Genomic DNA, 16393 nt, shown 5'->3' on the forward strand with positions numbered 1-16393 from the left:
AGATGCACTATAATCTAAAGTGTTGGGCATAAGCCGTCTAGTTTCTCTAGAAGGGTCAGTTTCTTGGTTCTCTTTGTTCAAAAAGATATAAAGCTTATCCAAATCGGAAAAGGGCCAAATATACCCCTGTACTATGAGAAAAGGTTTAAATATACCCTTCGTTATACTTTGAGTTCAAATATATCCCTGACGTTATACTATTGATTCAAATATATCCCTCTTCCGTTAAGTTTGTCCAAGGTGAACATTCAATCCTAAGTGACAATGACATTTGATGAGGTGGATTACCATGTGGCATGCCACCTCAACGCATTTACCCATTTTACCCTCCTATCTATTTGCTTTTCCGCCACTAACCACCATTATGACCGTTACTGCACCATGAGCAGTATTGTAGTTCAAAGTTTAGTCTTTTATATATATTTATTTCTCCACTCATCGCTCGCATTGAGTTCAATACAATCTGAAGCTTCTCGAATTTCAGGTGAAGTTCTCTTCCTCGAGAAACTGGATAATCTCTTTATGTACTACTACTCTACTAGTGTGCGTGATATTGGGAGGGAGTAATTGAAGTATTTTTCTGCAGACCCAGGTGCTCAAAGCATTTGCAGATAGCCCAACCACAGATCCTCACGTTAGCACTGCCATGGGACACCGGTCGTGTCCCCAGCATTAAGTCTCATATTGTTCAGATACTCCGATTTGGTGTGAGTTGACTGGCTGGAAATTCAATATTGTTCATGGTGGCGGTAACGGTGGTGATGGTGGTGATGGTGGTGAGGGAAATGGAAATTTTAGTGGTGGAAAAATAAATAGAGGGGAGGGTAAAATGGGTAAAGGGTGCTAGGTGGCATGACACGTGGCCTCGACCTCATCAAATGTCATTGCCACGTAGGATTGAATGTTCACCTTGGACAAATTTAATGGAAGAGGGGTATATTTTAAAAAAATAGTATAACGGCAGAGGTATATCTGAACCTAAAGTATAACGAAGGGTATATTTAAACCTTTTCTCACAGTACAGGTATATTTGGCCCTATTCCGTATCCAAATATATACTAGATCTTATTATTCACTGATATAGTCATATCTTACTTTGTGCATCAAGATTTTGGACATTTTGAGTTTTCCTTCAATTTCTTTTAATTCTTCTATCTAGAAGCCTTTTTCTTTTGTCTATCAAATTTAACTCTAAAAAGGGGTTGGAGTTGACAAAAAAAAAAAATTGATTCTTTACCATAAAAAGCCTTTTTCCTGGTAGATATTTCTATTTTGGCACTTCTTTCCCCTCCATATTTGGTCTAGGAAAGATTGTTGTTGATTGTATCCTTAGCAGTATCTTGAATTTTCCAAATTTGGCTAATCCAGGGTGTCCTTGATTATACATAGTGTTAAGCTTTTCTATTTTTTCTTTTTGACCATCCTGTAATTCGAAAACAACTTGTCCGACTAATCCAGATTTGCAACGTATTAGGCTGATTAAATCTCGAAACCAAGACCTCTGTGTCAGGTGAAGAGATTCCATCCATCCCACCTCGTTGGTTCATAGTGTGTTGAGTTAATTTGTTGGTTCTTGAATTCTTTTATGATATGGGAGACTGTGAAACTACTTTTCCTGTATTGGTGGAGGAAGAAAAACTGATTGCTGCTGCACAGCAAATTGTGAAAGCATTGCAGAATAAAAAAGATTTAACACATGATGCAAGAAAAATCTTGGCTGATTTAGGCTCTCAATTGTCTTCCATAACCAAAGTGGATGAAGAAAAGCATGACAAACTTTGTGGAACTGAAAACACTATAGAGAAAAAATTCAGTGAGCTTGAGGAACAGCTTAACATAGTGCAAAATAAAGTGATGAGATGGGAGGTTGATGAATCTCTTATATGGGATTGTGGCCAAGAATATAGAGATGATTATTTGAGGTCTGTGGATGAAGCTCAAAAAATCATCCAACGGTTAGAGAGCTTGAATGTGGATAAAATTAGTAAAGAGGGTAATGAGCTTCTGTGTAGGGCTCATGAAGTTGTGCAAGTAGCAATGCATCAACTCGAGGAGGAGTTTAAGCACTTGCTTGTTCAGAACAAGCAGCATTTCGAGCCTGATCAGCACATGTCTTTTCGTTCAAACGAAGATGATGAGGGTGAGGGTTCTATTGCTTCTTTCGGAGATGACTCAGTAGAGGATTCGGTGGTTCAAAGAGATAGTTTGAGTAGACGCTCATCGGAGGAGTTTGTCGTTGAACTTGTCCATCCGGACGTGATTCCTGACTTAAGGTGCATCGCGAATTTGATGTTCAATTCAAATTATAGTAGGGAGTGTTCTCAAGCATTTATCAATGTTAGGAAAGATGCCTTGGATGATTTCCTATTCATTCTTGAAGTGGATAAGTTGAGTATTGACGATGTGAGGAAGATGGAATGGAACTCATTGAATTCCAAAATCAGGAGGTGGATACGATGTATGAAGATCTTCGTGCGCGTTTATCTTGCCAGTGAAAAATGTTTAAGTGATCTGATTTTCGGTGAACTTGATTCAGTTGGTTCACTTTGCTTTGCTGAGTCTTCAAAAGCTTCAATACTGCATTTACTAAAATTTGCTGAATCAGTAGCTATAATTGGACCTCATCAACCAGAAAAGTTGATTCGGATTCTTGACATGTACGAGGTTCTTTCAGATCTCATCCCGGATATTGATGTTATGTACTCCGATGATGCTGGATTATGCATTAGAATCGAGTGCCAGGAGATCCTCAGAAGCTTAGCCGGTTGTGCAAGGACGACTTTTCTTGAATTTGAAAGTGCTGTTGCATCCAGCGTATCAGCAAATCCTTTTCGTGGTGGTGGAATACACCATCTCACGAGGTACATTATGAACTACATGAAAACTCTAACAGATTATAGCAAGATCCTTAACGAGCTTCTGAAGGGCGACGAGGAGGAAGATTCATCAGTGGCTAATTCACTGGATAGTAGAGAAGAAGATAACATTAACGGAAGTTATTACGTTTCTCCATTGGCTCGATATTTTAGATCCTTCACTTCAATTTTGGAATGCAACCTTGATGACAAGTCAAAGTTGTACAAGGATGAATCATTAGGTCACCTTTTCTTGATGAATAATATTCATTACATGGCTGAAAAGGTAAAGAATTCTCATGATCTGAGAACAATACTAGGCGATGATTGGATACGCAAACATAATTGGAGATTCCAACAGCATGCGATGAACTATGAGAGAGCTACTTGGAGCTCAATCCTTTCGTTACTTAGGGAAGAAGGGATTCAGAATCCAGGATCGAATTCTATCTCAAAAACTCTGCTCAAAGAGAGATTGCAGAGCTTTTATGTTGCATTCGATGAAGTTTACAAGAGCCAAACGGGTTGGTTAATTCCTGATTCCCAACTTCGCGATGATCTACATATCTCATTGTCTCTTAAGGTTATCCAAGCATATAGGACTTTTGTTGGAAGGCATAGTAATCATATTAGTGACAAGCACATTAAGTATAGTGCCGATGATTTGGAGAATTTCCTGTTGGATCTCTTTGAGGGATCTCCAAGATCATTACATGGTTCTCACGGGAAAATGAGATGAAGATTTTGTTCATTCTCAATTTGTCATGTACATTGTAAAACATGTCCATTTTATATTAGGTTGATTGTTTCATTCTTGTAGAGTTGTTTGTTTCCCAATATAAATATTAACTTGTTTGATATCCAAATTTGGTATTTCAGATCTAATGGTATGTTTTACTTCTGGAATGAATAGGTTTGGTATTTCTTTATAGTTTTCCACTTTCTAAGAGGATTCACAGACTACTGCGAGAAGTTACAAACTTAAGTTGGCCTTTTTATTTAGCATTTTTGTTTGAAGGGTTTGACTTCGACACGCTAACAATGAATTCGTATCAGGTAACTTGTCCGACTGTCCAAGGTACCTATAGTTGTCTTTTAGATGACCTCGTAATGTAAGAATTTGTGAATCGGACATACACTTAAAGATGAGAGATTTGATATCTTAAACGTTGATTAGCATGACAATCACCAAGCATTATTCTTATGCAAGGCAGCGGGAAGATTGACGATGATATAACACATCGTATTGGGGCAGGGTGGATAAAATGGAGGCTCGCTTCCGGAGTGCTATGTGACAAGAAGGTGTCACCACAACTTAAGGGCAAGTTCTACAAAGTGGTGGTTAGACCGACTATGTTGTATGGGGCGGAGTGTTGGCCAGTTAAGATCTCTCACGTTCAAAAGATGAAAGTTGCCGAGATGAGAATGTTGAGATGGATGTGTGGCCACACCAGGAGTGACAGGATTAGGAATGAGGATATTCGGGATAAGGTGAGAGTGGCCTCGATGGAAGACAAGATGCGGGAAGCGAGATTGAGATGGTTTGGGCATGTGAAGAGGAGAGACAGATGCCCCAGTGCGGAGGTGTGAGAGGTTGGCCATGGATGGTTTCAGACGAGGTAGGGGTAGGCCGAAGAAGTATTGGGGAGAGGTAATTAGACACGACTCGGCGCAGTTACAACTTACCGAGGACATGACCTTAGATAGGAGGGTTTGGAGGACCCAGATTAGGGTAGAAGGCTAGTAGATAGTCTCGTTATCCTTCCTTATTAGTAGTCGCATTTTCGCAGTATAATTTCTTGTGCTCTGATTTCTGCTATTATATGTTATTTCCTGTGCTTTGATTATCCTATTTTATCTGTGTCGCTTTCGTTATTTGCATTTCCATATCGCTTTGAATCTCTTAGCCTTATCTGACCTCTTTTTATGCTTTTTATTGAGCCGAGGGTCTTTCGGAAACAGCCGTCCTACCTTGGTAGGAGTAAGGTCTACGTACACTCTACCCTCCCCAGACCTCACGTTGTGGGATTTCACTGGGTTGTTGTTGTTGTTGTATTCTTTTAACAAGGGGAACTACCTTGTGCACAGATCTGATCAATTGCTGTTCTGGAATTTATGTCTGAGACCAATTATCACTCTTTACCAGTTACAATTAGGGGTGAGCGTTCGGTTTTATTAAACTTCGGTTTGGCTATTTCGAGTTCGGTTTTTTGAAGGTGGACACCAAACACCGAACCAAACTAGTTCGGTTTGGTTCTTTCGATTTCGGTTTTTTAAAGTTCGGTTCGGTTCGGTTTCGGTTTTTTCAATTCGGTTTTTTTAATATAATATTAGAAGCGATTCCATTGACACTAATTCATATTCTCAAAAGCAATAAAACATAAAATTGATAAATTGAAATCAAAATCAAACAAACAGGATACACAAGAACAGAAAACTATAATCATGACATAGGATTACTAGGTGTTATATACATACCGTAAGAATAATTAAGAAAACACATAAAGTACATACATTAATCCTAAAGAGACATCCTAGTTACCCTTCTTTGTTAAGGATATTTGATTTTTTCAATTGAAGTGGAAAATTAGGGATACAAATGCAAAAGAGGACTTATTACAATTGGGTTTTTTTTTGCTTTAAACTTAATGGGCCTGAATTATTTTAATTTTTTTTTAGTAATGTATTAAATTTCGGTGCGCGTTCGGTTTTATCAAACTTCGGTTCGGCTATTTCGATTTCGGTTTTTTGACGATGGACACCAAACACCGAACCAAACTAGTTCGGTTTGTTTGTTGAAGTTTCGATTCGGTTTTTCAGTTTTCGGTATTTATGCCCAGCCCTAGTTACAATACTTTCTCAACTCCAGCAACATAAGTCAAGGTTCTTCTGTTATAAGGAGGGGAATGTGGGTTGGCCTCAATAAATAAAACATAGTAACTAGTTATGTTAATTCCTTGTAAGTATTTGTTGGAAACCAATAAGGTTATTATTATACATATTTGGAGGGAGGAGGCGAACAAATGTACACTTTCTGGAAAACGCAAATCACAAACATAAAAAAATAAAAAAGAAAAAAAAAGAAAGAAAGATCTGATAATCTAAGAAATTGCGCTCACGAAAGTAGTATTTTTTCTCCTTACCGATTTAAGCTACGTAGCTTATGAAAAGAGTTAATTCTCAACTTATCTAGTCGCACTATTAACTTTCATACATTATACTATCTATTTACAGCTTGGGTCAAGTTATACGTCTGGAATGCAAGTCTTTCAAGATCGTATAATAATAGAAGAATAGTATCATACAATAACCAAGCTGGAATAGTTCAGTTGGTTAGAGCGTGTGGCTGTTAACCACAAGGTCGGAAGTTCAAGCCCTCCTTCTAGCGTTTATTTTTTCATTATTCTGAACTAATTCTGTTTATTATTTTTTGACTTTGACTATCAAGGGCATGATTAGATTTATTTTTTCATTATTCTGAACTAATTCTGTTTATTATTTTTTGACTTTGACTATCAAGGGCATGATTAGATTTATTTTTTCATTATTCTGAACTAATTCTGTTTATTATTTTTTGACTTTGACTATCAAATTATACATTGCTCCTTTTTCTTGTCAAAATCCTAAGGACCCTCCTTCTAGCGTTTATTTTTTCATTATTCTGAACTAATTCTGTTTATTATTTTTTGACTTTGACTATCAAGGGCATGATTAGATTTATTTTTTCATTATTCTGAACTAATTCTGTTTATTATTTTTTGACTTTGACTATCAAATTATACATTGCTCCTTTTTCTTGTCAAAATCCTAAGGAAATGCACCTGAGATAAATGTAAGGGCATGATTAGATTTATTTTTTCATTATTCTGAACTAATTCTGTTTATTATTTATTGACTTGACTATCAAATTATACGTTGCTCCTTTTTCTTGTCAAAATCCTAAGGAAATGCACCTGAGATAAATGTAAGGGCATGATTAGATTTAGGCAATTCGCAGGAATGCCCTTATTTTGGGGTGGTCTTTAATTTTTGTCCCTCAACGTTTATTTTTTCATTATTCGGAACTAATTCTGTTTATTATTTATTGACTTTGACTATCAAATTATACGTTGCTCCTTTTTCTTGTCAAAATCCTAAGGAAATGCACCTGAGATAAATGTAAGGGCATGATTAGATTTATTTTTTCATTATTCTGAACTAATTCTGTTTATTATTTATTGACTTTGACTATCAAATTATACGTTGCTCCTTTTTCTTGTCAAAATCCTAAGGAAATGCACCTGAGATAAATGTGTGGACAATGAAATTTTATTAAATTTAAATTTACAAAGAAATTTGGATTATATTAAATTCAAGATATGTTAGTCCAAACAAATATATGGGCTAGTATAATTGAATTGGTTATCTTAGTCCAAAATTCAATTTCTTTGGGCTAGTCCGATTAATTGGGCTATAAATAATGAGCCCACTTTGTCAAGCCCAAGATATCATCTTACCCAAGAGGCCCAAATTGGTGCCACATGTCAAATGACGTGGCACGCCAAGTCAAACGAAGGAGCCAATAAGATCACGCCACGTGTCAAAATAATGCAGCATGCCTAGTCAAATCAAAGGCCAATGAAGATGTGTCTCGGGTACAAATGACATGTTCCGGCCAATCAAATATCGACAGGTCAGCTTAAATCTGATTGGTCGAAAGAAGTCTGTCCTTATCACAACTCCTCCATCCTACAACTATAAATAGGGGTCTCATAATTCATAAAAAGGACAGAAATCCTAACAAGAAGCAAGAGAGAGCTCGTGGATCAAACGCTGCGGATTTCTCTACAAGCTAAAAGCATTCAAGCATTCAATTATTTCTCTAGAAGTTCTAGAGATCCAGACGAAGATTCAAGATCAAGCTTCAAGCCCTTGAATCCAAGTACAAGTTCAAGATCAAGACCACCAGATTCAAGATCAAGCTCAAAAGCCCTTGAATTCAAGTACAAGTCAAGATCAAATCCATCAAGTTCAAGAATAAGCTCAAAAGCCTTTGAAATTATTGTTGAAAAGACGAATCAGAGGAATCATAGAGATTGTAACACTCATAGTCTGAAATCAAATACAAAGATTGTTGCGATATTTTCCTGTCTCGATTATTATTTTCTCGACGCGAATTTTATTGTCTACAAATTCTGGCACGCCCAGTGGGACAATCTCTACCTCTCATCTCAACTTTTCAATCATCAAAGTTTAACAACATCGAGATGACTTCAGAGAAGATCAACTCCAAATCAGTTTCCTCCAAGGTTGCTAGCTCCAAGTTCTCTGCTGATGTGGAAAGCATCCTCGACATTACCTTTGGTAGCATTGGACCAGTTACGAGGAGCAAAGCAAGCATGTTGGGACAACAAGCACTCCAAGTCTCATCCGTAACAACTCCTGTTTTTGGATCTTCATCTCCAAAAGGAGCGAGATCCTTTATTGATGCATCGGAGGAAGGAAGCAGCATTGCTGAAAAGATTAAGAAGACTCTAGCTCTACTTGATCTCTCTGGATCCAAGAACTCTGCTATGAAGGAAGATGATGATACTTCAAGTGACAGATCCTCTCCACTCACACCACATGAAGTAGGCCAGTCAAAGATCAACTTATGCGGTAATCCATGTTATTCTCCTGTTATACCCCATTTTAAACGGGTTGAAATTAGAGTACATCATATTGGAGATTCCTATTTTGCTTATTTTAAGGAGTCGCCACCTAATTGATTTTACGGTGAATTAGGGCACCTAATTATTAACTAAGGTAAAGCTAACTAAACCTCCGTTAATAGTCTGCTTAATCAATGTGATTCTAGGTAAGGGTTCTATATTATCCTAAAGGGAAGGGGTTAGGCATCCTTTAGAATCCGTTAACTACGGTTATCCCGGGTCAAACTTAGATTAACTAACTAATGCTAAATAAAATGCTTGAAATTTTAAGAAAAGGGGCTAAGAAATGTTGCTAAGGTTTTTAAGAAAACAATATAAAAATGTTGCTTAAGATAAGATTTAGAGAAAATACAATAACTCGCATAAAAGAAGATTTTAAATGCCATTTAAAATAAATTTAAAATAAAACTTATAAAAGTTGATAAGGCTTTAAATAAAAATGCTACTTAGAATGAGATTTGTAGAAAATATAATAATTTGCATAAAATGAAACTTCAAATGCCATTAAAAATAAACTTATAAATGTTGCAAAGACTTTAAATAATAATGCTATTTAAAATAAGATTTGCATAAAATATATAAATAGAAGAAAACGCAGGTTTGTGCAGTGTTTTAATAAATACTTGAAACAAACTAAACGATGAAGTACTAATTGACTTCGCATTTTTAGAAGTATAAACAAAATTATGTTTATTAACTACATTCGGCTAAAAGTATGCATAATTTAGATGACCTTAAAAATGTTTACAAAATATTCTTTAGTTCTTTTCCTTTAAACTACCCATTCCCAGACTAAACCTACTAATTTATTAGGATTCGTCTAAACTAGGAAAACAAAACAAACAAAGAGTTAATTGCATGACACAAATTAAATGCACAAAATGAAATACAAGAGTAGATAATTTAAATGGGCTCAGCCCATTTTAACGATGGCTGATCTGCTGCAGTTGGGCTTTTAGCCCAGTAATTTCTTTGTATTACTGTGGGTTGCTGCAGTAGTATGGGCCTCGACCCATAATATTTTATATGCTTGCTGCGGACAGGGGAAGGCTGGACAGAGAGGTCGCGAGCGAGATTATGTTGGGCTTTCAACCCAACACCGAATGCAGAAGAAGAACGAATCTCCCAGACTCGTATGCGATGGTCGTGCATAAAATAAAAAGAAAAGGATTAGTATACAACTTCAACAAACAAAGAGGTCACAATATTTATGAAGTACAAGGAGCATGTCATCAGATACGGTAATTTGAATATCCAAGCAGATTCTTTACACTAGTAAACAAAACAAACATTTTTCTTATATGATCTTGGAAAGCATTTTTTGTGTTCCACCAAAAGAAAGCACAGGAGAAACTCGTGTTATATTGAAACAACACTAGATTAAAAGCAATGCAATAAATCACTAATTCATGAGAAAAACAGACTATATCTGAGTTGCTGAAGAATATGACCACAAAAGGAAAAGAATGTGCTTTGAAGAATGATACATCAACCAATGTTGAACTATGAAAGTAACAAAAGTGAAGACGAAAAGCAATTTGCAGTAAAGGAAGCTAGATATGATACCAACGAGTAGTCAACACAACCACAATATGGCATAGCAACGACCTCAGTTGAATACTTGACTTGGCCTATTTAATATTTTCGATATGAACATAACGAGACGCATAGCAACGACCTCAGTTGAAACCAAAAAGTTTCAGCGTGAATGAACGTGATCTAACCAGGATAGCATGCTACCAAAGAAAACCACCCAATACGAAACTACAAAAAGATGTAGCACTAACATAATTCTTGGCTGTAGGATTTCATGAACAGATTCGTTTACACATGAAAACAGAGCATAACTCATGATTTTTTTTTTAAAAAAACGCAGTGTTAACCTAAAAAAGGGGGGGAAGTCAATACATCAGGCAGTGAAAGAGTAAATTTAATGAGAGATCTAGCCTAACATTTATCTTAATAGTTTATAAGTTTTAACCAACTCATGAAACACCCATCCATTTAAATAAAATGCACAGTGAGTCCATCATATTTATACCGAAACGGACACCTTTAAACACGTATTGTCAAGTAAGAGTACATTTGTACTAACAACATGATTCTGGAAACACAAGAATAGCTCATAAACCATGATTTCCTAATTAAGTGAAGTATACAGGGTTATACTAATAGTGAAAGAAAGATCGAAGTTCACTAAGGAAAAAAAAACCAGAGGAAAAGATCGAAGTTCACTAAGGACATCAGCATTATTTGAGACTTAAGGCAGATTCGCGCAAGGCAGTGGTATTCCATAAATACCTTCGCATCCAAAAATGGCACATTTAACAAATACAAAGAGGGAATGCCAAGTTCAAATACAGGGGTCCAACTCATTTTACAATATCTCAGCATAGTTCATGCATATACACCAAGTTCAAATTAACAAACTCCATATCCAAGCTTGAAACAGGATTGTCATGCTAATACACATAACCAACCACTAAACTGGAAGTTAAACCAAAGCTAAACATGAACATCCAACTATTTTAACTTCTGAGCCGAGACTGAACTAACAAAAACAGGGATATTCATAATGCTACCAAGCTAAGCTAAACTGAAATTAACCAACCGGGACAACAAACAATGTATGAACCCATAAACACTTATTGAGCTACCGGACTGAAATTAATTGACTAAAGAAAAGTTGTTCATATACTTAAACAAACTAAGCTGAATTATCATAAATAGACATGCTTAACCACACAAGCAGACTAATACAGAAACATATAAACAGGCTTATCTAAATCAACGCTAACACATGATTAATCCCAGGACGTATAGGCAAACAAAAATGAACTTAAAGCACCCGGTTAATCCAAACTTGCATGTAAAGCTGCAACAGTCCCAAAACTGAACTAAACATAACTAAACATGCCTAAAATAACTACGAACAAAAAAAACTGAAATACAACTAAGCAAAACAGATCACATAAACAGTTTCAAACATTACAACAACTATTAAAAATAATTTAAGGGAAGGAAATTTACCTTCTTCGGGTGCAGCGAACAGGGTGCGAGGTTTCTGATCTATCTCGAAGAACTATTAAATCTGAGCTTGCGATGCTCGGATTCGCAGCAGCAACAAGGCGAATAAAAACAAAACAAAAAAAAAATTGATTTGGGTATTCTTGACTACTAAAAGCTAATATTTTTAAGAAATCCAAGGCGGCTCAAACTTTAATTCTTAGGGAATTTCGTCACCCAAAAAAAAAAGCCCCCCTTTCAAACGATTCAAACACCCCTATTTATAAGGTTTTGCTTTGCATTGTGTTGAATAAAAAAAGAGACGCGTGGGGGACAGAGGGAATGGGGATGGCAGTGAGCGTGGGGAGACAAGGCTAAGTGGGGGACAGAGGGAAGTGGGAGGAAAAAAGGGACGAGAGAAGATGGGGGAGATGAGGGAGACGAAGGAGAGAAGGGAGAGAGAGACGAAGAAGAGAAGGGATGGGGCGGCTGCAAAATGGGAAGGGAACCATAGTGGTTCCCTTGTTTTGAACGTAAGTGGGTCGGGTAAGGGTTAATGGACTGGGTCCATTTTCTTTTGGGCTGGGTTATTTTAAGATGTTGGGCTGGTTGTTTAAAATGTTGGGCTGGGGTGTTAAAGTGTGGATTGATCTGAAAATTGGGTTGATGGATTTAAAATATGGGCTTCATAAATTTGAAGTAAATGACCCATTTTAATTAATTATATACTAAGCGTGCTAAAATATTACCTAATATAAAAAATGCAATTATTAATACTCAGGTAATAAAATTATATGATATTGTAATAGCCGTGCAACAATATTTTAACAATAAATAAACGCTATCGTTTAATTGTATGAAATAAATGCGATGCGTATGCATAAGGTGGTAAAAAATGCTGAAACGCAAATTATGACAATACTGGTAATAATAATAATAATAACAAAATAATAATATTAATAATAATAATAATGATGATAATAATAATCATAATAATAATAATAGTAATAATAATAATAATGGTAATAATAACAGCAATGACTACAACAGGAGAATGAATGCCTGTATTAATAAAAGCTAATAATTATAGTAAAATATAAATAGTTATTTTTTTTTGCCACAAATATTGGGAGCGTAAAATAGGTATTTTAGAGGAAAGGTGGGACAAAATTGGGTGTCAACAACTTGTTCTTTGCCCGGTAATAATGAAAGAATTTTCGGGCAAAGACGTTGACTTAGTAGCCTATTTTGTCCCGGCTAAAGGATTTTGGAGGACTAAGGGTAAATAAAATTACGGCCGAACTCCGGTCTCCGAGTCGCCTACATATCTCGGGCTGCACGAGAATCAGGCCGTGTGTAGTTCTGGGATGACTACGACCCTTATGAATAACAAATCCCGATCGGTGCGAATCTTTACAAAATATTGTCCCAGTGTCGAATTATGATGACACTGGGTATTATGGCAGAAACTCGAAAATTTTGCTGGAATGTGAGCGGGATAGTTGGAGTTGGAGGTAAGTGTTCGAGGTAGATCTTAGACCCTTGTCGGAAAGTCTGCTTTCTTTCCCGACACATTGCCCCAGTTCGCTGTCGAAGAAATAGTTCCACGTTGCGCTAAAGCTCCTGCGAAGCTTAAAACTAGATAAAAATAGTCAGTAAAAACAAATATCGAAAGTAAAGTGATGTAAAATAAGCCCATAAAAAGCTGCAATGATTTAAATAAATGATAGAATTTGCTGAGGCTAATACAAATGATATTCTAGGCCGATGATTCATGAGAATGACGCCTTTGGCGATGATTAATGAGGCCTTAAACCGGATGGGCTATTTAAGCTGAATGATTCATGATAAATGAGGCTTTTAAAGCTGGCATGATGAATGCGTTCGCAGGGTAGCTGAAAGTAATAGTTCAATGTATGCGCGATGCGTTTGCGAGCATTCGCAAGGCATTTGAAAGTAATAATGCAATGCAGGTGCGGTGCGGTGCGTCTGCGAGCATACGCAGGGTATTTGGAAATAATAAAGCGATGCAGGTGCGGTGCAATGCGTCAGCGAGCATACGCAAGGCATTTGAAAATAATAAAGCAATGCAGGTGCGGTGCAATGCGTCTGGGAGCATACGCAGGGCATTTGAAAATAATAAAGCAATGCAGGTGCGGTGCAATGCGTCTGCGAGCATACGCAGGGCATTTGAAAATAATAAAGCGATGCGGGTGCGGTGCAATGCGTCTGCGAGCATACGCAGGGCATTTGAAAACAATAAAGCGATGCAGGTGCGGTGCAATGCGTCTGCGAGCATACGCAGGGCATTTGGAAATAATAAAGCGATGCAGGTGCGGTGCAATGCGTCTGTGAGCATACGCAGGGCATTTGGAAATAATAAAGCGTTGCAGGTGCGGTGCGATGCGTCTGCGAGCATACGCAGGGCATTTGAAAATAATAAAGCAATGCGGGTGCGGTGCAATGCATCTGCGAGCATACGCAGAGCATTTGAAAATAATAAAGCAATGCAGGTGCGGTGCAATGCATCTGCGAGCATACGCAAAGCATTTGAAAATAATAAAGCAATGCAGGTGCGGTGCAATGCGTCTGCGAGCATACGCAGAGCATTTGAAAATAATAAAGCAATGCATGTGCGATGCAATGCGTCTGCGAACATACGCAGAACATTCGAAAATAATAAGCAATGCAGGTGCGGTGCAATGCATCTGCGAGCATACGCAGAGCATTTGAAAATAATAAAGCAATGCGGGTGCGGTGCAATGCATCTGCGAGCATACGCAGAGCATTTGAAAATTATAAAGCAATGCAGGTGCGGTGCAATGCGTCTGCGAGCATACGCAGAGCATTTGAAAATAATAAAGCAATGCATGTGCGGTGCACTTGTGAGCATTCACAAGGCATTTGAAAATAATAAAGCAATATATATGCGGTGCATTTGAAAGTAGTAATGCATGTGCAGTGCGGGGTATTTGAAATCAATAGGAAAAATTTGTGCATCGATACGTTTGAAAGAATTTTCGCAAGACTCAAGCATTAATTCATTGCAAATCTTGAAAATTGTTGATACTCGAGAAACATAATTGTTATAAGAAAGCTCAAACTGTTCGACGTGCCATCTTTGCAAGGCGGTACATATTTTAGCTTCCGCAACTTGGAAATCTGCATCCAAAGAAAATTTGTAAGTTTTGGGAGGGGGTTGATTCGCGTTGACTTTGAAGATCTGGCTCTTGGCGCTTCATGCCTCCAACTTTGTCTGGACTTGTAACCTCCGCTCATTCTTAAGTCTTGACCAACTAATAAAACGATCTGATTGAAAATCATATTATTTCAAAATAAAATATGCATAGTAAAATATGTATATAGTGATAAATAATTTCTGCTGAACTTGGAACTGTGACACATTGTGAAACAAAGCGAATGCCTTTTCTCCGAAGTTTTCCTTTGTCTGCTGACCACAACTCTTCACATCTCTCGATGTCGGTTGTGATGATGCTCTTAAAAATTTGTCCCAGTTTCTGGCATAGGACGATGTGGGACTTTAAAAATGACGAGACCGAGCCTGACATAGGCTGCCTACGTATCCCACTAAGGGAATCAGGTCAAGCGTAGTTCAAATTACAAGCAGGAATAAAATTGAGGTTTTCTAATAATGTGACCGAGGCCTATGCGGGCCGTCTACGTACTCCACCACGGGAATCAGGTCAGGCGTAGTTCATGTTACAAAGCAAATGGAATTCTGAAAATTTTATCTCAAAAGACTGAACCCGATATAGGTTTCTTACGCATCCCGCCGAGGGAGCGTAGCTCCATTGCATAGAAAGGTATTGAAAAACATTACATACAAAAGAAATGAAAGCTCCTAGACGTAGTATCTCTTGACGGTGTCTGCGTTGATAGCTTTCGGCCAAATTTCGCCATCCATTTCTACTAGAATTAATGCTCCTCCCGTCAATACTCGATGAACCATGTAAGGTCCTTGCCAGTTAGGTGCAAATTTTCCCTTAGCTTTATCTTGGCATGGGAATATGCGCTTCAGTACCAATTGCCCCGGTTTGAATTGTCTCGGTCTTACCTTCTTGTTGAAAGCTTTGGCCATTCTGTTCTGATAAAGTTGCCCATGACAAACTGCATTCATTCTCTTTTCATCAATGAGCATCAATTGTTCGTATCGATTCTGTATCCACTTAGCATCACTCAACTCAGCTTCTTGGATAATTCTCAAAGATGGTATCTCTACCTCGGCAGGTAACACCGCCTCTGTCCCATAGACCAAAAGATAAGGCGTTGCCCCAGTTGAAGTCCTCACAGTGGTGCGATAACCGAGAAGGGCTAATGGCAGTTTTTCATGCCAATGCCTGTAATTATCAATCATCTTCCTCAATATTCTCTTGATGTTTTTGTTGGCTGCTTCAACTGCTCCGTTCATCTGAGGTCGATAAGGAGTGGAATTGCGATGAGTAATCTTAAATGTTTCGCAAATCTCCCGCATCAGATCACTGTTAAGATTAGCTCAATTATCTGTTATAACCGACTCCGGGATTCCGAATCGACAAATAATGTTGTTGCGAACAAAATCTACCACCACTTTCTTTGTCACTGACTTGTGCGAAGATGCTTCCACCCACTTTGTGAAGTAGTCAATGGCTACCAAAACGAACCTGTGCCCATTTGATGCGGCTGGCTCGATAGGACCAATGACATCCATGCCCCAAGCTACAAAGGGCCACGGAGAACTCGTCACATTTAATTCATTTGGCGGAACTCGAATCAAATCGCCATGGATCTGACATCGATGACATTTTTGCTCAAAACGGATGCAATCTGATTCCATAGTCATCC

The 16393-nt window shown here is 37.7% G+C and overlaps 1 protein-coding gene and 1 non-coding gene across 2 annotated transcripts; both read left to right on the plus strand.

Moving 5' to 3' along the window:
- Positions 1 to 320: 320 nt before the first annotated feature.
- On the plus strand, positions 321 to 3666 carry LOC132618875 (exocyst complex component EXO70E2-like). The gene is made up of 2 exons (XM_060333876.1): positions 321 to 484; positions 587 to 3666. The coding sequence occupies exon 2, from the start codon at positions 1591 to 1593 to the stop codon at positions 3592 to 3594; it is 2004 nt and encodes a 667-aa protein (XP_060189859.1). The 5' UTR covers positions 321 to 484; positions 587 to 1590; the 3' UTR covers positions 3595 to 3666.
- A 2503-nt stretch (positions 3667 to 6169) lies between these two features.
- TRNAN-GUU (transfer RNA asparagine (anticodon GUU)) lies at positions 6170 to 6243 on the plus strand. Its single transcript has one exon. It is a non-coding gene; the product is annotated as a tRNA-Asn (tRNA).
- Positions 6244 to 16393: the final 10150 nt, after the last annotated feature.

The sequence above is a fragment of the Lycium barbarum genome, chromosome 11 (assembly GCF_019175385.1).
Source record: "Lycium barbarum isolate Lr01 chromosome 11, ASM1917538v2, whole genome shotgun sequence".
In the NCBI taxonomy this organism is placed as follows: domain Eukaryota; kingdom Viridiplantae; phylum Streptophyta; class Magnoliopsida; order Solanales; family Solanaceae; genus Lycium; species Lycium barbarum.